The following is a 23,644-nucleotide window of genomic DNA, read 5'->3' as shown; positions in this document are numbered from 1 at the left end:
TAAAAAAATAAAAAAAATTCTCCCCCGCCGATGTTATTTCTTACGTAAGCCGCCGAGAGCGCGTTTACACAAAGACACCACCAACCAGCACCAGCAGCACCACCAGCAGCACACAGAAACAGACAGACAGAGAGCCCAGAGGGCCCGGTGTTACCCACCGCTTGTGTAGCTCGAAGCTTAACTTTGTGGTCACGCGGCGAAGATGTCCTTCTGTACGTTCGACGGCGGGGAGAAGTACAAAGATCACTTTAAAGTTGGTGAGTCATTGTCACCAACAACAACAACCACCATCACCACCGCGCGCGATGCTTTTAAACGGCGAATGGCGACTTTATTACAAAACGCCGCACTTGGCGAACACACGCGCGCGCGCGCAGATACCTTATTTCTCGACGGGTTCATCGTTTCGTTTTAATTCTTAAGGAGGCGTGAGTTTAATAGCGGCGCTTTGTTTCGAACGCGTGAACGCTCGCGATCCGCGCCGTGCTGCGGAACGTTTAACAAACCGAACGCTCTTTAATCGCTGCGGGCTTTAGGCCTCGTGGCCTGTGGATTTACCCCGAAAGGCTTCCCGCAGGCGAGTCCAGGCGAGCTGCGTCGCAACGGCCTGACAAAGCACTGTAATAATTTAACAACAACAACAAAAACAACCCAAAACAAAACCCCGGTGTGTTATAATTATAATAATAATCGATGCGCGATATAAGATCGCGTTACGTGTATTGTTAAGCGGCGTTAGTCGCGCCGCTCTTTGTGTTGATGGGCTTCACCGTAGAGGCCTACGGCTGAGGCTTTATTGCAATAACTCGAAAGTCAACAACATCAAACAAACACCTTTAAAAAGGCCACAAACAAACATGTGTTTTAAGTTGTAACTAAAGCACTGGTACAACAGTGGTGCTAAATTTCGATTTAAAGCTTTCGTGACTGCAGGGATTAATATGCTTGGTTCTTTCGGTAAAGTCACCACGTAGAAGGGAAATTGTTTTATATTTTTATTATTTTATTGTTTCCCTTCTACGTGACTTTACCGAAAGAACCAAGATTATAACAGTGGTGTAAAGTCACGTAGAAGGGAAATTGTTTTATATTTTTATTATTTTATTGTTTCCCTTCTACGTGGTGACTTTACCGAAAGAACCAAGAATATAACAGTGGTGTAAAGTCACGTAGAAGGGAAATTGTTTTATATTTTTATTATTTTATTGTTTCCCTTCTACGTGGTGACTTTACCGAAAGAACCAAGAATATAACAGTGGTGTAAAGTCACATAGAAGGGAAATTGTTTTATATTTTTATTATTTTATTGTTTCCCTTCTACGTGGTGACTTTACCGAAAGAACCAAGAATATAACAGTGGTGTAAAGTCACGTAGAAGGGAAATTGTTTTATATTTTTATTATTTTATTGTTTCCCTTCTACGTGACTTTACCGAAAGAACCAAGAATATAACAGCGGTGTAAAGTCACGTGGAATGGAAATTGTTTTATATTTTTATTATTTTATTGTTTCCCTTCTACGTGGTGACTTTACCGAAAGAACCAAGAATATAACAGTGGTGTAAAGTCACGTAGAAGGGAAATTGTTTTATATTTTTTTTATTTTATTGTTTCCATTCTACCTGACTTTACCGAAAGAACCAAGAATATAACAGTGGTGTAAAGTCATGTAGAAGGAAATTGTTTTATATGTTTTATTATTTATTGTTTCCCTTCTACGTGACTTTACCGAAAGAACCAAGAATATAACAGTGGTGCTGTCTGTCTCTGTGTGAGTGATCGTACGAATGATCTGAAACCGTGTCCTGGGCCTCCCCTAGGTCGACTCAGCCGCAAGTGAGTACCTGGTGTAGCGGTGTGTAGTAGTTAAACATCGCTAAGCACTGGGGGAGACAAAGGCGGCCGGGCGTGGTGCTGGCCACCCACCACCCTCGTGTGCCGTGCACGGCCTTCATAGGCGCTGCTCGTTAACAGCACTTGCCCCCAGCAGTCTGTTGAGGCTACACGGGGGACTTTTGTCTTTGTAAGTGATGTAGAAATTGACGCAAAGCATCTGTAAATAATTTAGTTTCACGGCATACTGTATAGTAGTGTATCGTTGTAGTATTGTAGTGTATAGTGTGGTAGTGTAGTTTTTTTGTAGTAGTGTAAAGTAGTGCAGTATATATTAGTGTAGTAGGGTAGTGTATAGTGTAGTGTATAGTTTATTTTGTAGTAGTGTGTAGTGTAGTGTATAGTGTAGTGTATAGTGTAGTGTAAACTGTAGTAGGGTAGTGCGTAGTGTATTTTGTAGCAGTGTATAGTAATGTATATATTAGTGTATAGTGTAGTATATATTAGTGTATAGTGTAGTGTATAGTGTAGTAGGGTAGTGTATAGTGTAGTAGGGTAGTGTATAGTTTTTTTTGTAGTAGTGTATATTAGTGTAGTATATACTGCATTAGTGTATAGTAGTGTAGTATATATTAGTGTAGTAGGGTAATGTATAGTGTAGTGTAGTAGGGTAGTGTAGTGTAATAGGGTAGTGTATAGTGTAGTATATAGTTTGTATGCATGTGGAATTTCCTTCGTACCGTACGTAGCCAACCGTGCTAATCGGAGGTGCTGGGGGTGGGAACTAAACACAACAACAACAACCAGCAGTGCTAAATAAATTAGTTTTCATTCTAGATTATTTAAAAGGGCATAGCTCCAGTGACTTGCTAATACCGGTGTAGTGAATAGTAGTGTAGTATATATAGTAGTGTCTAGTATAGTAGTGTAATGTATAGTGGAGCGTATAGTGTATTGTGTAGGAGTGTAGTGTCTAGTGTATAGTAGTATGTATGTTTAATTTCTTTCGCACCGTACGTAGCCAACCGTGCTAATTGGAGGTGTGGGGGGGGGAAGGACAACAAACTAAACACAACAACAACACGCAGTGCTAAATAAATTAGTTTTCAAAATCTCGATGATTTAAAAGTGCATAGCTCCAGTGGCTTCCGAATATTGGAAGAGCGTTCCAGACGGCCGCAGAATTGCATCAATCAATTTAAGGTTTGAAACCTTCAAAGGAGTTTGCTTGTTCAAGCTAATCATATTTTTCCCGTGCAATACGATTTGCTCACATTGCCTGTGCAATGTAATCTGCCTGGCGCAACATGCTTGAGTACCTCCGATTAACACGGTTGGCTACGTACGGTGCGAACAAAGTCCAAACTAAAGTAAAACCTTGGATTGCGAGTAACTTGGTCTGCGAGTGTTTTGCTAGACGAGCAAACATTTGTAACTAAATATTAATTTGATAAACGAGCGAGGTCTTCTTGCGATACGAGTAGTAGTAGTACGTGTGCACGCTTTGTACTGCCGAGCGTGACGTGATCACAACTGATGCACGAGCACTTTGATATGCGAGTGCTTTGGATTACAAAACACGTTTCCGGAACGAATTACGCTCGCAATCCAAGGTCTTGCTGTACATCTGAAAGCTTTTGCGATGCGGTGACCGAATTTTTTTTTTCCCGATGGCTCGCCAAAAGCCGCCGCCGCCGCTGCTCCGAAGATGACCGGAAGTTCGTGTGATGATGTTCGCGTGATGATGTTCGCGTGATGATGTTCGCGTGATGACGTTCCCGTGATGATGTTCGAGTGATGATGTTCGCGTGATGACGTTCGAGTGATGACGTTCCCGTGATGATGCGTTTACGCTCCTTGAATCTTAAAATCTCCTGCGTGTCCCCCTTTTTTGCGGCCCACCCGCCCTCCCCGTCTCCTGTGTGTGTGTACGACGCAGGCGTCTACGTGTGCTCCCAGTGTGGCTACGAGCTGTTCTCCAGCAAGGCCAAATACGAGCACTCGTCACCCTGGCCGGCATTCACCGAGACCATGCACCCGGACAGCCTGAGCAAATGCGAGGAGCGGCCTCGGGCACTCAAGGTGGCCTTGCCGCGCTCTTTGGATGGCGCGCACACACGCGCACACAGCGATAACCGCACGTAATAGAGACGCGCACAGAGGTCCCCCGTATAGCCTGTTGTAACAGGCTGTTGGGGCATGCGCTGTGAGCGATCGGCAGCACTCTATGAAGGCCGGCAGGGCGCACGAAGTGGGTGGGTGGCCACCAACGCCCGGCCGTCTTGGCACCAGGTACTCATTCGAGGCTGAGTCGATCTACGGGAGGCCCGGGACTGGTTCAGGTAATCGCCACTGGCGTTGGCCGCGAGTGGGAATCGGAACCGGGTCGTCGGATTCCTTGGCGCAACCCCGATCACCGCTACGCTACCGACGCTGCCACTCTTGAAAGGACACCACCAACGACGGCAACAGCCGCTAAGTGGTCCAACACCAATGGAGACTAGGCTCTAAGAAAAGCTGTCTCGGGTGTGGACCAATCAAATTCAAGGACAGTGCCAATATTATTATCAGAGTTGTATTTTTTGTTTGCATTTTGACTGCTTGTGTTGTGGTTATTAACAAACATGATGCCTTGAATAAAGGTGTCAGTTTTTGTGCCAGTTAAAAGGCTAGGTTCACCTCGAGGCTGTCACGTGAAGTGTGGAAGTGTGGAAGGCTCTCTCTCGCTGCTGACAGGAGGAGGTCACAGGACATACACAGGTGCCATGGGTTGACTGACTGAGATGACTGGCATATGTACACCCCGTGCTTCCGACTGCGCCAATTTGCTGAGTTTTAGCCGCACGGCGCTCCGCTCGTTCCTGTGAGCGTCGCTCCTCCGCCCTCCGTTGTTGCAGGAGGGCGACTCCCTCCAACTGCCCAGTAGCGTCCTTCACGAGCCTCCTCTATAGAGGCCGACCTTGACACCGCTGGTACCATTCTTCGGCAAGTCCACTCAGCTCCACGTCCTCCTGTACCATCTCTTCTCCAGCCTGTGTTGTGCCAATTTAGCCCCCTCCATCCGGCCAAACAGAAGCTGTTTGGGCGGTTGGGCATGCAAGCTACATGGCCCCTTGCCAGCGCAGCGTTGCCCGCCCGGAGGTGCTCACTGACGGGAATGCGTCCAGATTTGAAAATGCATACTCGCACACGCAGGCATACTATCACAGACAGCACACACGTGCAATGAACCCCCGTGGAGCAAAGATAGACTCTTGATGGGCTCTTGCTGCAAGTGCTCGTAACGAGGGCCCACGAAAGCCGACACTGCACACCTTGGGGACGGTGTGATGTGCACCGTGCCTTGCCACCTTTGTCTCCCCAGTGCCGGGGCGCCACGGCGGCGAGATGTTGACTACCTCGCCTGGTATGCAGGAGGTCGTGGGTTCGATCACGACCCTGACGCCTGCTGCTGTATATTTCGAATTGATGGTGCAGTGTTGAGTATACATACAGTATTGAGTCTATGGTGCGGTGTTGAGTCTATGGGCAGTGTTGAGTCTATGGGCAGTGCTGAGTTTATGGTGCAGTGTTGAGTCTATGGGCAGTGTTGAGTCTATGGTGCAGTGTTGAGTCTATGGGCAGTGTTGAGTCTGTGGGCAGTGCTGAGTCTATGGGCAGTGTTGAGTCTGTGGGCAGTGCTGAGTCTATGGTGCAGTGTTGAGTCTATGGGTAGTGCTAAGTCTGTGGGCAGTGTTGAGTCTATGGGCAGTGTTGAGTCTATGGTGCAGTGCTGAGTCTATGGGCAGTGCTGAGTCTATGGGCAGTGCTGAGTCTATGGGGCAGTGCTGAGTCTGTGAGCAGTGCTGAGTCTATGGACAGTGTTGAGTCTATGGGCAGTGTTGAGTCTATGGTGCAGTGTTGAGTATATGGGCAGTGTTAAGTCTATGGGCAGTGCTGAGTCTATGGGCAGTGTTGAGTCTATGGGCAGTGTTGAGTCTATGGTGCAGTGTTGAGTCTATGGTGCGGTGTTGAGTCTATGGTGCAGTGTTGAGTCTATGGTGCGGTGTTGAGTCTATGGTGCGGTGTTGAGTCTATGGTGCGGTGTTGAGTCTATGGTGCGGTGTTGAGTCTATGGTGCGGTGTTGAGTCTATGGTGCAGTGTTGAGTCTATGGGCAGTGTTGAGTCTATGGGCAGTGCTGAGTCTATGTGCAGTGCTGCATCTATGGGCAGTGCTGAGTCTATGGGCAGTGTTGAGTCTATGGTGCAGTGTTGAGTATATGGGCAGTGTTAAGTCTATGGGCAGTGCTGAGTCTATGGGCAGTGTTGAGTCTATGGGCAGTGTTGAGTCTATGGTGCAGTGTTGAGTCTATGGTGCGGTGTTGAGTCTATGGTGCAGTGTTGAGTCTATGGTGCGGTGTTGAGTCTATGGTGCGGTGTTGAGTCTATGGTGCGGTGTTGAGTCTATGGTGCGGTGTTGAGTCTATGGTGCGGTGTTGAGTCTATGGTGCAGTGTTGAGTCTATGGGCAGTGTTGAGTCTATGGGCAGTGCTGAGTCTATGTGCAGTGCTGCATCTATGGGCAGTGCTGAGTCTATGGGCAGTGCTGAGTCTATGGGCATGTACTCCCCGTGATCGCATGAATTATTCCCTGGGGCCTACGATTCCCCCTCCCCCCCCCCCCCCCCGCACATTTAGTGTCAACGTTACGCGTTTTCAGTATATGGCTGCCAAAAATGTCCACGTGATGATCATGATGATATGATGATGATGACGAGCCACTTCGTTGAGCGATCCCTTTGCGATATCCAGGCGGTCGCTTCTAAAAACGAGCTCCGTAGCTCAGTGGGGCCCAACCACCCCCCCCCCCCGGGTAAAATATCGACGGCAGAGCACATTGCGCCCGGTGCTCGTTTCAAAAGTCCGAGCCGACCGAGACGTCTTAACACGCGCTCCTGCCCGAATGTCGTCTTAGCTGCAGGGTGCAGGCACTGCACCGCGCTCCACCGCCTCCCTACCGGCCTGTGCCGCTGGCACCCAACCCAGCCGGCCGCCCCCTCGCCACGACTCGTAAACGCCGTGCCCTTTAACAGCGTCTGTGAGACGCCTCGCCCCCCCCCCCCCACCATCGTAAAACCACCCCGAGGACACAAAGGCCCCCTTCAGACGGCGCTCGCGGGGTTCGCTTTCGCCGCCGCCACGTTTATTTATCGCGGCCGGAAGGAAGGGCCGCGGGTCAAGAAGTTTGGGGGGGCGTGCTGGGGGGTGGTGGTGGTGGATGTGTCGGCTATTGTGCCGTCTCTCTTAACGCCTCCCCGCCCCGGTGCCCGGAACTGCGCCAAAAGGGTTTCCCGTTGCGGTTTAGCGACAAGCGGAAAATAGATTTTCGCGCCTGCGCCTGGCTGTTGCCGTGATGCAGACATCGTTTTTGGGTTGGATCGCGTTTATTTAGAAATGTGTCGTAACCCTTCCACCACCCGACACGGCCAATCGGCAAAACAAAAAAAAGTGTCACGTTGACAAAAGGCAAATGATTCGCCACTTTAGCCCACCGCCGCGAAAGCCTACATGTTAAACTGAGTTTAGGCCCCCCGTTGATCTGTGTCGCTCTTTTTCAGCAGCGACCAACCCTCCCCCCCCCCGGCCGGCCGGCCAGATGGCCGGCCATCGCAAATGTTAGCCGGACGAGGTGGCTGCTGACTGTCGTCGTGTGGATATCCGTTGCGGCCGGATACTCCGAGCGCACGTCGATTCTGAAACGCGGAGGGAGGGGAACAACCGGAGGACCGCGGATTAAAAAAATCCACGCGGCCACAAGGAGGAGGGAGAACACGCGAACTCCAAATATACAGTACTAGCTGTACTAGCCGGCTTTGCACGGGACTTGGATTCACCACGCCCGGCCGCCTTTGTCTCCCCAGTGGCGATGTTCACACACAACATGCCAGTTACTCGTTTGAGGCTGAGTCGACCTAGGGGAGGCCCAGGAGCGGTTGAAATTAATCGTCACCGGTGGTGGCCGTGAGCGGGATTTGAACTCGGGTCGCCGGGTTCGTAGCGCGGCGAAGCGCTAACCGCTACACTACTATGCGTTCCGCTTCCACACACACACAGACACACACACAGACACACACACAGACACACACACAGACACACACACAGACACACACACAGACAGACACACATACACACACAGACACACACATACACACACAGACACACACACATACACACACAGACACACACACACACATACACACAGACACACACACAGACACACACACAGACAGACACACACACACACAGACACACACAGACACACACAGACACACACAGACAACGCTAACCGCTACACTACAATGCGTTACGCTTCCACGTGCGCGGGTCACGTGACAGATTTGACGTCAGCTCACTTGCCGTGCAAAAAATAAATGCATTATTGAGCTCCCTCCCTCCCCCACCCCCCCCCCCCCCCCCAAAAAAAAGTGTATTTTTATAATTTTTGCATGGTGTACAGTCTGGAAAGTACCCACGTGGCAAATTTCCCGTGTGTTGCATGTCGGGAAGTACGCTAAACATTTTGAACAGACACAACACGAATTCACAACTTTCCCTTTTATATATATGGAGATGAAAAATAAGAATAGGTTTTACGCTTTCTGGCAATGAAAAAGGAGTCGTGTTAAGACGTTCAAACGCCAAATGGCGTGAACCTTCTTGCAAGGAATCAAGTCGCTGTGCGTCGACCGCTCACGGCGCTCGTGGTGAACATGCAAACACAAACGCGTGGCTCTGATGATCCTGTATGGCGTTGCTTTTGTAACTGATTGGCCTACAGCAGAAGCAGCAGGGTTCTTCATGGCCTAGTCTCACGACCAGTGTCAGGCCAGAGAACAGCGCCAATAGACCAGCAGTCGCAACGCAATCTGTGATTTGAAGCTTTCGTGACTGCAGGAAATCCATGCTCTTTGGTTCAATTCGGTAAAGTCACCACGTAGAATGGAAAGAATAAAGTAATAAAAATATAAAACAATTTCCCTTCCACGTGACTTTACACCGCTGTTATATATTCTTTGGTTCTTTCGGTAAAGTCACGTAGAAGGGAAACAATACAATAATAAAAATAAAAAAAACAATTTCCCTTCTATGTGACTTTACACCACTGTAACCTTCTTTGGTTCCTTCAGTAAAGTCACGTAGAAGGAAAACAATAAAATAATAAAAATATGAAACAATTTCCCTTCTACGTGACTTTACATCACGGTTATATTCTTGGTTCTTTCGGTAAAGTCAAGTAGAAGGGAAACAATAAAATAAAAAATATATAAAACAATAAAATTCTCACGACCACAAGCAATCATCACTATTGTTTTATATATTTTTTATTATTTTATTGTTTCCCCTTCTACGTGGTGACTTTACCGAAAGAACCAAGAATATGAATCCCTGTAGTCACGAAAGCTTTAAATAAAAATAAAATCATAAAAAATAATAGTCACAGTGATGTATTATTTTGAGTTTTATTTTCATGTTTTTATAGCTCCGCGATTTTACCCAAAGAACCAAAGAGTATAGTACAAGCACAAACCACCTTACAGTAAAACCTTGGATTGCGAGCATAATTCGTTCCGGAAACGTGTTTTTAAACCAAAGCACTCGTATATCAAGGCACTAGTATATCATCATTAGACCTCCTTTGCCAGTACCAAAATATAATAATAGGTTTTTCGGCAACAAAACTGAAACCTTTTTACGAGGATTAATGTCTGCATTAACCACAATACTTGCAATCAAAATGCAAACAAAAAACATACTTTGATAATATGATGCATTGTCCTTGAAACTGATTGGTCCACACCAAGGGACGGCTTTCTTTTGAGCCTCGACCCAATTGGTGCTCGACCAGATGACGCCTTTTGGCGTCAGTTGTGATCACGTCACGCTCGGCAGTACAAAGCGTGTACACGTACACTACTCGTATTGCAAGAAGACCTCGCTCGTTTACAAATTAATATTTATTTAAAATGTTTGCTCGTCTTGCAAAACACTCGCAGACCAAGTTACTCGCAATCCAAGGTTTTACTTTAGTTTGGACTTCGTTCGCACCGTACGTAGCCAACCGTGTTAATCGGAGGTACTAAAGCATGTTGCGCCAGGCAGATTACATTGCACAAGCAATGTGAGCAAATCATATTGCACGATAAATATGATTTGCTTGAACAAGCAAACTCTTTTGAAGGTTTCAAACCTTAAATTGCTAGATGCAATTCTGCGGCCATCTGGAACGCTCTTCCAATATTCGGAAGCCACTGGAGCTATGCACTTTTAAATCATCGAGATTTTTTAAAACTAATTTATTTAGCACTGCGTGTTGTTGTTTACTGTATGATAGTTGGGTAGTAGCAGCCCTTTAGCGTCCATATACTAAATGCCTCTGTTGATATGTAAGCTTTGACTTTAACATAGCTATTTCCATGACCAGTCACATGCTAATCCCTCAGCTATTTCAATGCTACATTATCCTGTTTGATATGTAAACCCCTTTGTCAAGGCGCCTCACTTCTCTCAACCAGCTTAAAAGTCGCTGCGAATCTTAGCGGCGTTCATTGAAGCACTGTCGTCCCGACAGTTCTGTTCCTTCACCTGAAGAAGGCTACTTGTGTTGTGGCCGAAACGTCGTGAGAATTTTATTTTATTATGTTTTATTTGTATTACTTTGTTTCCATTCTACGTGACTTTACCGAAAGAACCAAGATGTTGTTGTTGTGTTTAGTTTGTTGTCCTTCCCCCCCCCCCCGCACCTCCAATTAACCCGTGGTGACCAGCCGTCTCATGTGATACCTTCTTGCCAAATGTACAGCAGGCCGTCAGGGTCTGGATCGAACCCACGGCCTCCTCTATACCATAGCTGAGCTCTGGTATCGATTTAAAGCTTTCGTGACTGCAAGGATTAATCTTCTTTGCTTCTTTCGGTAAAGTCACGTAGAATGAGAATAAAATAATAAAATAAGACAATAAAATTATCACGACGTTTCGGCCACAACACAAGTAGCCTTCATCAGGTGAAGGAACAGGACTGTCGGGACGACAGTGGAGCACCGTCGTCCCGACAGTTCTGTTCTTGAGAATTTTATTGTCTTATTTTATTTTATTATTTTATTCTCATTCTACGTGACTTTACCGAAAGAACCAAAGAAGATGAGCTCTGGTATACAGGACAAGCAAACTCCTTTGAAGGTTTCAATTTTAAATTAATAATTGCGCTTCTGCGGCCGTCTGGAACCGTCTCTTCCGATAATAGGAAGCACTGGAGCTATGCAATTTAAAATCATCTAGATTTGAAAAGTGATTTATTTAGAATTGCTTGTTGTTGTGTTTACTTTGTTGGCCTTTCCTCCGCACCTCCGACGAGCACGGTTGGCTACGTACGGTGTGAAAGAAGTTCAACATGCACACAATCTACCACACACTCCACTATTATACACTACACTACTACACAATACACTATTATACACTACACTACTACACAATACACTATTATACACTACACTACTACACAATACACTATTATACACTACACTACTACACTACACTATTATACACTACACTACTACACACTCCACTATTATACACTACACTACTACACACTCCACTATTATACACTACACTACTACACAATACACTATTATACACTACACTACTACACAATACACTACATTACAAGACTACAAAATGCGCTCCTACACTGTGGTGACAGCATTCCCGCTCAGATTTTGTTCCCGCATGCTCGCACGTGTGTGCGTGTGTGTGTGTGTGTGCGCGTGCGTGTGCGTGTGTGTGTGTGTGTGCCGGACGGGCAACTCTGTCGTGGACAGCGCTGTGGGGGGAGATCCAATTTTGATTGGCTCCTCCCCTCATGGCATATGTATCCACCACAGGGGCTAAACGGGGGCTCTGGACGGGTGCGAGGGGCTGGTAACCCCTCCACCTTCAATTAATTACCACGAAACTACGAATTAAACTTAAATATGTAACAACTAAGCTTGTGCCGGAGGCCCCGGGGGGCCAGGCGTCTATGACGTCTCCTGGCCAAACCCCAATTGGCGGAGCCAGGAGATTGAATACCTACCCTCGGGGCTACTCCAGAAACAACGAAAAGCCACTACGGTTGGCCACGTGGAATGTTCGAACGCTCACTGCAGAGGAGAGGCTGCCACTCCTCTGTCGGGAGCTGGACCGGTACCGCCTGGATCTATGCGGCATTCAGGAGGTCCGGTGGACCGGCTCTGGCTCCTGCCACCATGAGGGGTGGACAGTCCTCTACTCGGGGCAGCAGACTGCCAAACAACAGGGTGTGGGTCTTCTTTTGAACAAAAGAATGAAGGGGGCGTGGGAGCGTGGCGGTGAGGTGTGGGAAGCTGTAAGCCCCAGGCTACTTTGGGCTCGCCTTCCCATCAACAGGAGACGAGGAATGGTGGTCGTGGTTACTTATGCCCCCACCGAAGATGAACATCCGTGGAGGGATGCAGGCAAAGCCGATGAGTCAGATGCCTTCTATGACCTCCTGTCACAGGTGCTGGCTAAAGTGGCCCCTCGGGATAGAGTCATCATGTTGGGTGACTTCAATGCCCGAGTTGGTCATGATACTGGCACCTGGCCTGGAGTGATTGGAGGGCATGGGCCAGATCAGCTCAATAACAACGGTAGGAGGCTGCTAGATTTTTGTGCAGCCCATGGGCTTGTAATTACCAACACGCTGTTCCGGCATCGGCGCATCCACACAACATCATGGATGCATGCCGGGTCCAAGCAAGAACATCTGCTGGACTACATAGTGACGGACCAGCGAATGCGAGCCCATGTCCTTGACACCAGGACCTACCGTGGAGCTGATCTGCCCTCTGACCATCGACTAGTCATCTGTAAGATGCGCCTGCCATTCTTCCACTCCGGTGGTGGGTGTACACCCAGGACCCCATTCCAACCTAAAGTGGCCTGGTCTCAGTTATCTGATGAAAGTTGCAAGCGAGAATTTCATCATCGCTTGCGGCTGGGATTGGCATCGTCCCCGACTCCTCCTGATGTCGAGGGTAAATGGGCGAGGTTTAGGACTGTGACTCATGCAGCTGCAATGGCTGCTTTGGGTACGCGGTCCAGACCTCCCCAGACATCCTGGATGACAGAGGAGTTGTTCACGATGGTTGAGAAAAAGCGACAGGCCCACTGTCATCGGCTACAGAGTCCCACGTCAGAGAATGAGGAGGCTTACCGCAGCCTTCGCTCGGAGGTTCGGAGAGCCGTGAGGCGCTGCAAGGATGGGTGGTGGTCGCGGGTTGCTGAGGAGATGGAGTCTGCCTCAGTGGCCCGTGATCACAAATCTCTATTTAACTCCATCAAAAAAGTAACCTGCAGCGCCACACCTATTACCATCATTAGGGGAAAAAACGGCGATCCAATTTCCGACCCCCAGGAACAGGTTCGCAGATTTGCTGAGCATTTCTGTGAGGTCCTGGGGGAGGGAAAATCCCTCAGCCAGGAAAACATCGTGGCACAAAGTGAGGATGACCCTGCTGAGGCTGCGGTGCCTCAAATATTGGATGAAGTCACCCCCTGTGAGTGGCTGGCTGAGGTGCCATCTGCTGAGGAAGTATTGAAGGCGATTCGGAGTCTGAGACCAGGAAAGGCAGCGGGCAGAGATGATCTTCCAAGCGAAATGCTGAGGGAGGGTGGCGTTTGTGCACAGACTGCCCTATATGACATCATAACAACAGTCTGGACCACTGGACGGGTTCCGCAGGATTGGAAGGATGCCCTGGTGGTCCCCCTTTTTAAGAAGGGGGACCGCACAGACTGTAACAACTACAGGGGCATCTCACTCCTCAGTGTGCCGGGAAAGGTCCTGGCAAGGATTATTCAGCATCGCCTTGCCAGGCACGCTGAGGAGAGGCTTGCGGAGCCCCAATGCGGTTTCAGGAAAGGGCGGTCCTGCACAGATGCCATATTTTCTGTCCGTCTGCTACAGCAGAGGTGTAGGGAATTCCAACAAGACCTACATCTCTGCTTTATTGACCTGGTCAAGGCCTATGATACCATCAGTAGGCCTGGGCTCTGGGTCGTTCTTCGTGCTTTTGGAGTACCTGACCCTCTGCTCACGATCATTAAGGACCTTCATGATGGTGAGCGGGCCCGGGTAAAACTACGTGGCCGGGAGTCAGAGCCATTCCCTGTACACCTTGGGGTGCGACAGGGATGTCCTCTGGCTCCCACATTATTTAACATCTATTTTGACCACGTAGTTCGTGAAGCCTTCAATAGCTGTACCGGGGGAATCTCCATATGGTACAGATATAATGGGAGGCTAATCGATGCCCGGGTGCGGTCAAGGGATGGCTCCCTATTGCTCAACCACGTTATGTATGCTGATGACTTGGTAATAGCTGCTCAGTCAGAGGAGGAGTTGGAGACGCTGCTGCTGAGACTGGAGCGTGCCACTAAGAGGTGGGGCCTTACCATCAGCCCCACCAAAACCAAGCACCTGCCTGGGTATTTTGTACCATCGGACACTCCACCCCCACAACTCCCAATCGGTGATGGGGCAGTTGTGGAGAGAGTGGAGAGTTTCCCATACCTGGGCAGTGTGCTTATGACTGGCACCAGTTTAACAGCAGAGGTCTCACTCCGAATCAGTCGAGCGGCAATATCTTTTCATCGGTTGCGTAACGCTGTGTGGAAGCTACCTGGTCTGTCGCTCCGCACTAAGCTTCAGGTCTTCTCGGCCACGGTCATTCCCTCCCTTCTCTACGCTTGCGAAACGTGGACCCCCCTAATGGAACATCTTCGCCGGTTAGAAACATTTAGGCTGGCCTGCCTACGATCCATCCTGGGTTTAACCAGACTGGATTGTGTGAGGAGCTCACAAATCCTTGAAAGATCTGGGCAGGGTCCCATCGGTGAGCTCCTCCGGCAGGCAAGGCTGCGATGGCTGGGTCATGTAGCCCGCATGCCCAGCCACCGCATGCCGAAACAGCTTTTGTTTGGCCGGATTGAGGGGGCTAAGCGGGCGCGGCACGGGCTAGAGAAGAGATGGAGTGATGTGGTACAGGAGGACGTGGAGCTGAGTGGACTTGCCGATGACTGGTACCAGCGGTGTCAAGATCGGCCTCTGTGGAGGAGGCTCGTGAAGGATGCTACTGGGCAGTTGGAGGCAGTCGCCCTCCAACAACAACGGAGGGCGGAGGAGCGACGCTCACAACAGCGAGCGGAGCGCCGGGTGGCTAAAGCACAGCAGGTTGGCACAGTAGGGGGCACAGGTGGTGCATCAGCCAGTCATCTCAGTCAGTCGACCCGTGGCACCTGGGTCTGCCCCGTGACCTCCTGCCAGCGGGCGTTCGACACTTCACGTGGCCTCAGGGTGCACATAGCCTGGCACAAGCGTCGTGGTGACGTCACCGCCACTTAGTGGCGAATGGCGGTTGTTGTTGTTGTGTGTGGACGTGTGTGCGTGCTTGTACCTTCTTGTGTACATTATTGCTTGTATGTAAGTGTGTGTGCGTGTGTGCATGTGTGCGTGCGTACGTGTGTACGTGTGTGCGTGTGTACATGTGTGCGTGCCTGTGTGTGTGCGTGTGTGCGTGCGTGCGCGTGTGTGTGTGTACGTGTGTGCGTGCCTGTGTATGTGCCTCCTGCCCGCGGGCGTTCGACACTTCACGTGGCCTCAAGGTGCACATGGCCTGGCACAAGCGTCGTGGTGACGTCACCGCCACTTAGTGGCGAATGGCGGTTGTTGTGTATGTGCGTGCATGACTGTGTGCGTGTGTGTGTGTACGTGTGTGCGTGCATGACTGTGTGCGTGTGTACGTGTGTGCGCGTGCGTGTGTATGTGTATGCTTGTATGTACGTGTGTGTGCGCGTGTGTGCGTGCGTACGTGTGTGCGTACGTGTGTGCGTGCATGTGTGCGTGTGTGTGTGCGTGTGTACGTGTGTGTACGTGTGTGTGTACGTGTGTGCGCGTGTGTGTGTGTGTGGACGTGTGTGCGTGCGTGTGTGTGTGTACGTGTGTGTGTACGTGTGTGTGTGTGTGGACGTGTGTGCGTGCGTGTGTGTGTGTACGTGTGTGCGTGCGTATGTGTCTGCGTGCCTGTGTATGTGCGTGTATAACTGTGTGTGCGTGTGTGTACGTGCGTACGTACGTGCGTGTGTGCGTACCCACAGGTGTCGTGCGGCAAGTGTGGCAACGGCCTGGGCCACGAGTTCCTGAATGATGGTCCCAGCGCCAGGCAGAGCCGCTTCTGAATATTCAGCCACTCCCTCAAGTTCGTCGCCAACGGTAAATTGGGCTTTTGAAAAAGAAAAAAACACTCAAAAACGTTTTCTCTATCGGCGAGTAAAGACGGCGTCGCGAGCCGGTACGCTCTGACGAGGAAGACGTCGCGGGCATCTTTGAACGACCACTTGCCGAGCGGAGCGGGTTGGGTGTTAAGTCAATAATAAGTAATGTTTACATTAACTTTTTGAAAAAAAAAAAAACACCACGCGCTTTAATGAAATGTACGAGTGATGGAAGAACTCCACGACTCCAGGAAGTGGCCCCCCGAAGTTTCCCACAACGTAAGGGCGGACCGTGGGCCGATTACGGCCAACGTCAGTTTAGCGTGGACAGTTAGACCCAAGCCGAAACGTAACGTATAAAAAATAATGTTTACAAATATATATTTTTTTATTTTTTAACGATAGAGTATAGCATTGTCATCGGAATGACATAAGCATACCGAGTTTGCAGTCGATACCACATTGGGAAGTGAGTTTTCAAGATTTGAGGATACAGCAGCAACAATAACAACAACAGACGGGAGCGAGTTAAACGAAAGCGTGTAAAAAATACGGTTCGTTTTGCTCCACCGCAGTATTAACCGGGTCGGCCCGCTGGGATCGAACCGCGAGACCCCTATACCAACTGGCGCTGAGCTGCATAGTTCTTTCGGTGAAGTCTCCGTGGTGCTAACGTTTAAAAAAAAAAAAACCCGCCACTTTTTTAAAATTTTCTTTGCTGTGGTTTTCACACCTGACGATGATGATGATGATTGCCGCTCGTGCTGCGGTCGAAACGTCGTTAGAAATTTCATTTGTTTTAGATTTTTCATTATTTTGTTGTTTCCCCTTCTACGTGGCGGCGACTTTACCGAAAGAACCAAGACTGTGAATCGCTGGAGTCGCGAAAGCTTTACACCGAAACGTAAAGCTCTTGTTCAGAAGCGACCTGGCCATCGCAAAGAGACAGCTGTCCAACGACATGGGGGGGCCTGCTCATCACGCGGACGTTCATAGCGGCGGCCAAATAGCTCGGAATGCGCGGCGTCGATTCCAAACGCGGAGCGCAGGGCAAAAATCCGGAGGACCCGGAGAAGAATAATAATAATTAAAAAAAACCACTCGACCACGGGGAAAGAAGACACTCCAAATATACGGGCTGAATCAACCGCGGAGATGTTTGTCACCTTCTTTGGTTCTTTCGGTAAAGTCACGTGGAATGAGAATAAAATAATGAATTGATAAAATAAAATAACACAATAAAGTTCTCACGACGTTTCGGCCACAACACAAGCGGCCTTCATCTGGTGACTTTACCGAAAGAACCAAAGAAGATGAATCCTTGCAGTCACGAAAGCTTCACCTGATGAAGGCCGCTTGTGTTGTGGCCGAAACGTCGTGAGAATTTCATCGTGTTATTTTATTTTATCAATTTATTATTTTATTCTCATTCTACGTGGTGGTGACTTTACCGAAAGAACCAAAGAAGATGAATCCTTGCAGTCGCGAAAGCTTTAAATCGAAATGTTTGTCACCATTGTTGGCCGTGAGCGGGAATCGAACTTGGGCCGCACGCACAGCTCCGTCACTGATGCAGAGGGAGAACGCACACGGAAAAGGGCACCCGGGGTGGGGATCGAACCCAGGCCCCCGTTTTGCTGCGAGGCACGAGTGGTACCCACTACCCCCGCCGCTGCCGCCCCTGCCACCCACAACGACAGCACAAATTGGAATGCAATTGTGGGGATGGGTGCAAAGGTAACAAAAACATACATATATTCTTGGTTCTTTCGCTAAAGTCACGTCGAAGGGAAACAATAAAATAATAAAAGAACCAAGAATGTGAATCCCTGCAGTCACGAAAGCTTTAAATGAAAATATATAGTTAAAAGTAGACAGTTGAAACGTTTTCTCGGAGTTCCAGTTCTCCTCCCTCCGATGCAAAACTATTTCGGCAACCGCAAATGGTTGCTTTAGGAAGTGGGCTCTGAAAGAGAGAGAGAGAAAACGAAAAAAAAACCCTCCCCTTCTCTGTCATCACTGGCAATCACTGCAATAACCCCTCTTCACAGGAGAGAGAGAGAGAGAGATTGACAAAGTGGAAGCTTGTTACCTTCAAGCCACATCGCGAAATCAAGTTTCAAGCCGTGAGTCCCGAATGTGTTTCCAGCCGGAACACTCTTGGTGGTGGTGGTGGTGGGTTGGGGGGTGGCGGACCGTTGGGGCTCAACGGTTCATATCGGAAAATGCTAATTGGGCGGCGAGAGGCGGTGTCTGTGAACGGGGGACGTAGCTCGCTTGGAAGGGTGGCGCTGATGGTGGCGCAGTGGCCATGACTTCGCTTGCGTGCCTCGACCTCGTAAGCGAGAGAAGGGCCCTCGGTTCGATTCCCGGTTCGGGTGGTTTTCTGCGTTGTCGAGTTTTTTGTATGTTCTCCCATCCCGCGCCCCCCACCGTTCTGTAGAGTGAGTGGAGTTTGTGTGATCTCCCCCTGTTCTGTAGAGTGAGTGGAGTTTGTGTGATCTCCCCCTGTTCTGTAGAGTGAGAGTGAGTGAGTGGAGTTTGTGTGATCTCCCCCTGTTCTGTAGAGTGAGTGGAGTTTGTGTGATCTCCCCCTGTTCTGTAGAGTGAGTGGAGTTTGTGTGATCTCCCCCTGTTCTGCAGAGTGAGAGTGAGTGAGCGGAGTTTGTGTGATCTCCCCCTGTTCTGTAGAGTGAGTGGAGTTTGTGTGATCTCCCCCTGTTCTGTAGAGTGAGTGGAGTTTGTGTGATCTCCCCTTGTTCTGAAGAGTGTGAGTGAGTGGAGTTTGTGTGATCTCCCCATGTTCTGCAGAGTGAGAGTGAGTGAGTGGAGTTTGTGTGATCTCCCCCTGTTCTGTAGAGTGAGAGTGAGTGAGTGGAGCTTGTGTGATCTCCCCCTGTTCTGTAGAGTGAGAGTGAGTGAGTGGAGTTTGTGTGATCTCCCCCTGTTTTGTAGAGTGTGAGTGAGTGGAGTTTGTATGATCTCCCCCTGTTCTGTAGAGTGAGTGGAGTTTGTGTGATCTCCCCCTGTCCTACAGAGTGAGTGGAGTTTGTGTGATCTTCCCCTGTTCTGTAGAGTGAGAGTGGGTGGAGTTTGTGTGATCTCCCCCTGTTCTGCAGAGTGAGAGTGAGTGAGTGGAGTTTGTATGATCTCCCCATGTTCTGAAGAGTGTGAGAGAGTGGAGTTTGTGTGATCTCCCCATGTTCTGAAGAGTGTGAGTGAGTGGAGTTTGTGTGATCTCCCCTTGTTCTGAAGAGTGAGAGTGAGTGGAGTTTGTGTGATCTCCCCCTGTTCTGCAGAGTGAGAGTGAGTGGAGTTTGTGTGATCTCCCCCTGTTCTGAAGAGTGACAGTGAGTGGAGTTTGTGTGATCTCCCCCTGTTCTGTAGCGTGTGAGTGAGTGAGTGGAGTTTGTATGATCTCCCCCTGTTCTGTAGAGTGAGTGGAGTTTGTGTGATCTCCCCCTGTTCTGAAGAGTGAGAGTGAGTGAGTGGAGTTTGTGTGATCTCCCCCTTTTCTGTAGAGTGAGAGTGAGTGGAGTTTGTATGATCTCCCCTTGTTCTGTAGAGTTAGAGCGAGTGAGTGGAGTTTGTATGATCTCCCCATGTTCTGTAGAGTGAGTGGAGTTTGTGTGATCTCCCCTTGTTCTGAAGAGTGTGAGTGAGTGGAGTTTGTGTGATCTCCCCCTGTTCTGAAGAGTGTGAGTGAGTGGAGTTTCTATGATCTCCCCCTGTTCTGTAAGAGTGTGAGTGAGTGGAGTTTGTATGATATCCCCCTGTTCTGTAGAGTGACAGTGAGTGGAGTTTGTATGATCTCCCCCTGTTCTGCAGAGTGAGTGGAGTTTGTGTGATCTCCCCCTGTTCTGTAGCGTGTGAGTGAGTGGAGTTTGTGTGATCTCCCCCTGTTCTGTAGCATGTGAGTGAGTGGAGTTTGTGTGATCTCCCCCTGTTCTGTAGAGTGAGAGTGAGTGGAGTTTGTATGATCTCCCCCTGTTCTGTAGAGTGAGTGGAGTTTGTATGATCTCCCCCTGTTCTGCAGAGTGAGTGGAGTTTGTGTGATCTCCCCATGTTCTGAAGAGTGTGAGTGAGTGGAGTTTGTATGATCTCCCCCTGTTTTACAGAGTGAGTGAGTGAGTGGAGTTTGTATGATCTCCCCCTGTTCTGCAGAGTGAGTGGAGTTTGTATGATCTCCCCTTGTTCTGAAGAGTGTGAGTGAGTGAGTGGAGTTTGTATGATCTCCCCCTGTTTTACAGAGTGAGTGAGTGAGTGGAGTTTGTATGATCTCCCCCTGTTCTGCAGAGTGAGTGGAGTTTGTATGATCTTCCCCATGTTCTGAAGAGTGTGAGTGAGTGGAGTTTGTATGATCTCCCCCTGTTTTACAGAGTGAGAGTGAGTGAGTGGAGTTTGTGTGATCTCCCCCTGTTCTGCAGAGTGAGTGGAGTTTGTATGATCTCCCCATGTTCTGAAGAGTGTGAGTGAGTGGAGTTTGTATGATCTCCCCCTGTTTTACAGAGTGAGTGAGTGAGTGGAGTTTGTATGATCTCCCCCTGTTCTGCAGAGTGAGTGGAGTTTGTGTGATCTCCCCATGTTCTGAAGAGTGTGAGTGAGTGGAGTTTGTATGATCTCCCCATGTTCTGAAGAGTATGAGTGAGTAGAGTTTGTGTGATCTCCCCCTGTTCTGAAGAGTGTGAGTGAGTGAGTGGCGTTTGTATAATCTCCCCCTGTTTTGAAGAGTGAGTGGAGTTTGTGATCTCCCCCTGTTCTGCAGAGTGAGTGAGTGGAGTTTGTATGATCTCCCCCTGTTCTGTAGAGTGTGAGTGAGTGTAGTTTGTATGATCTCTCTCTGTTCTGCAGAGAGAGTGAGTGAGTGAGTGGAGTTTGTATGATCTCCCCCTGTTCTGTAGAGTGAGAGTGAGTGGAGTTTGTATGATCTCTCTCTGTTCTGCAGAGAGAGTGAGTGAGTGGAGTTTGTATGATCTCCCCCTGTTCTGCAGAGAGTGAGTGAGTGGCGTTTGTATGATCTCCCCCTGTTCTGTAGAGAGTGAGTGAGTGGAGTTTGTGTGATCTCCCCCACGTTCTAGACCAGCGTAACAGCATTCGTAATATTCAATCAGAGGATCGCGATAACGACCTTTTAAAAACCAATGTAGGACTTAACGTCGCACCGTATCTCGCGATTGCAGACAAAGCTGAAGGGACCCGTGGCAAGTAAGGCGGCGGCGACGGCGGCGACTGCGGCGGCGGTACACGATGGCCAGGGAGGTCACCTCGTTCCGCAAGCGCCACCGACGGACGGCTCGCAACAAAGAGGGTGGTGGTGCAACGAGTCTCAATCTTCTTAACCTCGGCGGCGGCAGCGGCAGCAGTAGCGGCAGCGGTAGCAGCAGCAAGAGCGGCAGCAGCAAGAGCGGCAGCAGCAGCGGCGGCAGCAGCGGCAGCAGTAGCAGCAGCGGCAGCAGCAAAAGAACGCCAAGGCTCCCAACGCGGCGAATCCCTGAGCGGCAGGCCCGGGCTGGGGGGTGGACTTCTACGGCACCGTGCGTAGTCGACCGTGATAATCGGACGTGCGTAGCGTGCTCCCCACCAGAGCATTAAACTGCTCCCCCCCCCCCCCTCATTTTTTTAATTCTCCCTCTTCCCTCCTTCTCTACAAAGCCGTCGCTAATTTAGATCGTGGGGGGGGGGGGGTTATCGGAGCCGCATGTGGCTCCTTCAGGACTCGCTTCACGGCTCTTGCGAAATGCAGGGCGCTTTCACCTTTTTTGCCGAATTCGGACACGGATTTGCTCCTCTTGTTATTTCGCTTTGCATAACCCCTGGCCACGGGGGTTCCAGTTCACCGTGGGAGTCCAGCTCACCATGGCGAGGAGTTGGCAGCCTCCGGCTCCTACGTCATCTATCAAGGGACCGGCAACGTGTCGTTGGCTTCCCGTTGCGTTGTTGCGGCTCTTGAAAATATTTGCGGTTTTTTTTTTTGTTTTACCGACGCCCTTGGGGTTCACGGCGAGACTTGCAGAGAACTGTTGGGAGGGGCGGGCGGAGGCGGAGTCGGGTCACTCTTCAATTGTGGCCTAGTCTCACCCCCCCCCCCCGTTGTTAAAAGGAGAGAAACGTGTGACCCCCCAGCCACCCCCCCCCCCACCTCCGTCTTTAGCACCTCTCCCGTGACTCCCCCCCTCCACCTCTCCACCTCTCTTCTACCTCGGGAGGTTGTGGGCCCGGTGCCAATGGAGGTGACGAGGGCTGGGTTCGATTCCCGACTCGGGGCACCTCTCTCTCTCTCCCTCTCGCTCTCTCTTCCGCGCCCACCCCCCCTTCCCCGTGCCACCTTCCATCCCCGTGGCGCGTGGGGTTTCCGCCTCGCACGGATGAAACCAGTTTAATTTAAAAAAAAACAAACAACAATCCCCATACATGCGACCGGTATTGATTGACTTATACGTAGCGTTGCTGACAAATGACGTGCTAATTCCTCGTGCTCAATTGGGATTACACGGAGCGACGTCGCCCCCGCCCCCGGGTAAACGAGCGAAACAACAAGGATACAAAAAAATATATAATTCCTAATCGGGGTTCTCGCAGCAGCCGCCGCAAGGTCCGCTTCGGGGAGCTTGGAAGGCTTCGTAACCGAAGGAGCGGTGGGTTGGGGGGGGGGGGCCCGCCGCCGCCCCCCCCGCCGCCGCCGCCGCTCTTCTTCCACGGCCGTGTGGTCACGGCGAGACGTCACTCCGTGATGCGCCCCTTGGGCAAACCCTGACGCCATCAGGGCCCCGCGGGCACGGAGGTCGTGTGACGCTCGCCCGTCGCCATCGCCGCCGTCTCTCCCGGCTGCCGTTGTCCGTCGTGAAGACGACGACGTGAGACCGCCCGCCCCCCCCCGCCCCCCCCCCCCCCCTCGAAAAAGGAAATGTTTTTTTTATTTTAAATGTATAAAATGGCTCAACGCTTTAGAAACGATGTAGGTCGCCTGTCTGGTGTTTCGGAGGGTCACGGCACGGGCCCTGGGCATTGCAGGCTTAGCAAAACGAACGCAACGCGCGGGGTCTGGTGCGCGCCAAAGTCGTTCCCGGTACGTGCCCGGGAGTGACCTGACGGGCAAACGGCGATCCGCGCGTAAGGACGCGGCCTTCCTTTTTTCAGTGACCTGACATTTCTGCCGGGCCGCACTTTGAGCGGCCTTTCCTCTGGGGAAAATAAAAAAAATAAAAAATATATATATATCCCGAGAAGAAACGACAAAGTTAGTGCTGGTTTCCCCTCGCGGTTTGTGCGATTTCGCGCTGCACGTGTGGGCCACCCAAGATTCGCTCTGCTTAAGCGGTTTGAATTCACTCGGCGTGCGGCCGGACGTGGGACGTCATGGTGTATTGCGTGTGCCGGTAGCACGCGCGGATACACACACACACGCAGATACACACACACGCAGATACGCACGCGCGGATACACACGCACGCAGATACACACGCACGCAGATACACACGCACGCAGATACACACGCACGCAGATAC

At 50.1% G+C, this 23,644-nt stretch overlaps 1 protein-coding gene across 1 annotated transcript; it reads left to right on the top strand.

Moving 5' to 3' along the window:
• The first annotated feature begins 53 nt into the window (after positions 1–53).
• MSRB1 (methionine sulfoxide reductase B1) lies at positions 54–23,380 on the top strand. Its single transcript, XM_032976152.2, has 4 exons — positions 54–257; positions 3,772–3,914; positions 16,023–16,137; positions 21,320–23,380. The coding sequence occupies exons 1-4, from the start codon at positions 203–205 to the stop codon at positions 21,346–21,348; spliced, it is 342 nt and encodes a 113-aa protein (XP_032832043.1). The 5' UTR covers positions 54–202; the 3' UTR covers positions 21,349–23,380.
• The last annotated feature ends 264 nt before the right edge of the window (positions 23,381–23,644 follow it).

Source organism: Petromyzon marinus, chromosome 58 (genome assembly GCF_048934315.1).
Source record: "Petromyzon marinus isolate PM22_M1 ecotype Great Lakes invasive population chromosome 58, UKy_Petmar_22M1.pri1.0, whole genome shotgun sequence".
Taxonomy (NCBI): Eukaryota; Metazoa; Chordata; class Hyperoartia; order Petromyzontiformes; family Petromyzontidae; genus Petromyzon; species Petromyzon marinus.
This window is presented reverse-complemented; position numbering and strand designations above follow the sequence as displayed.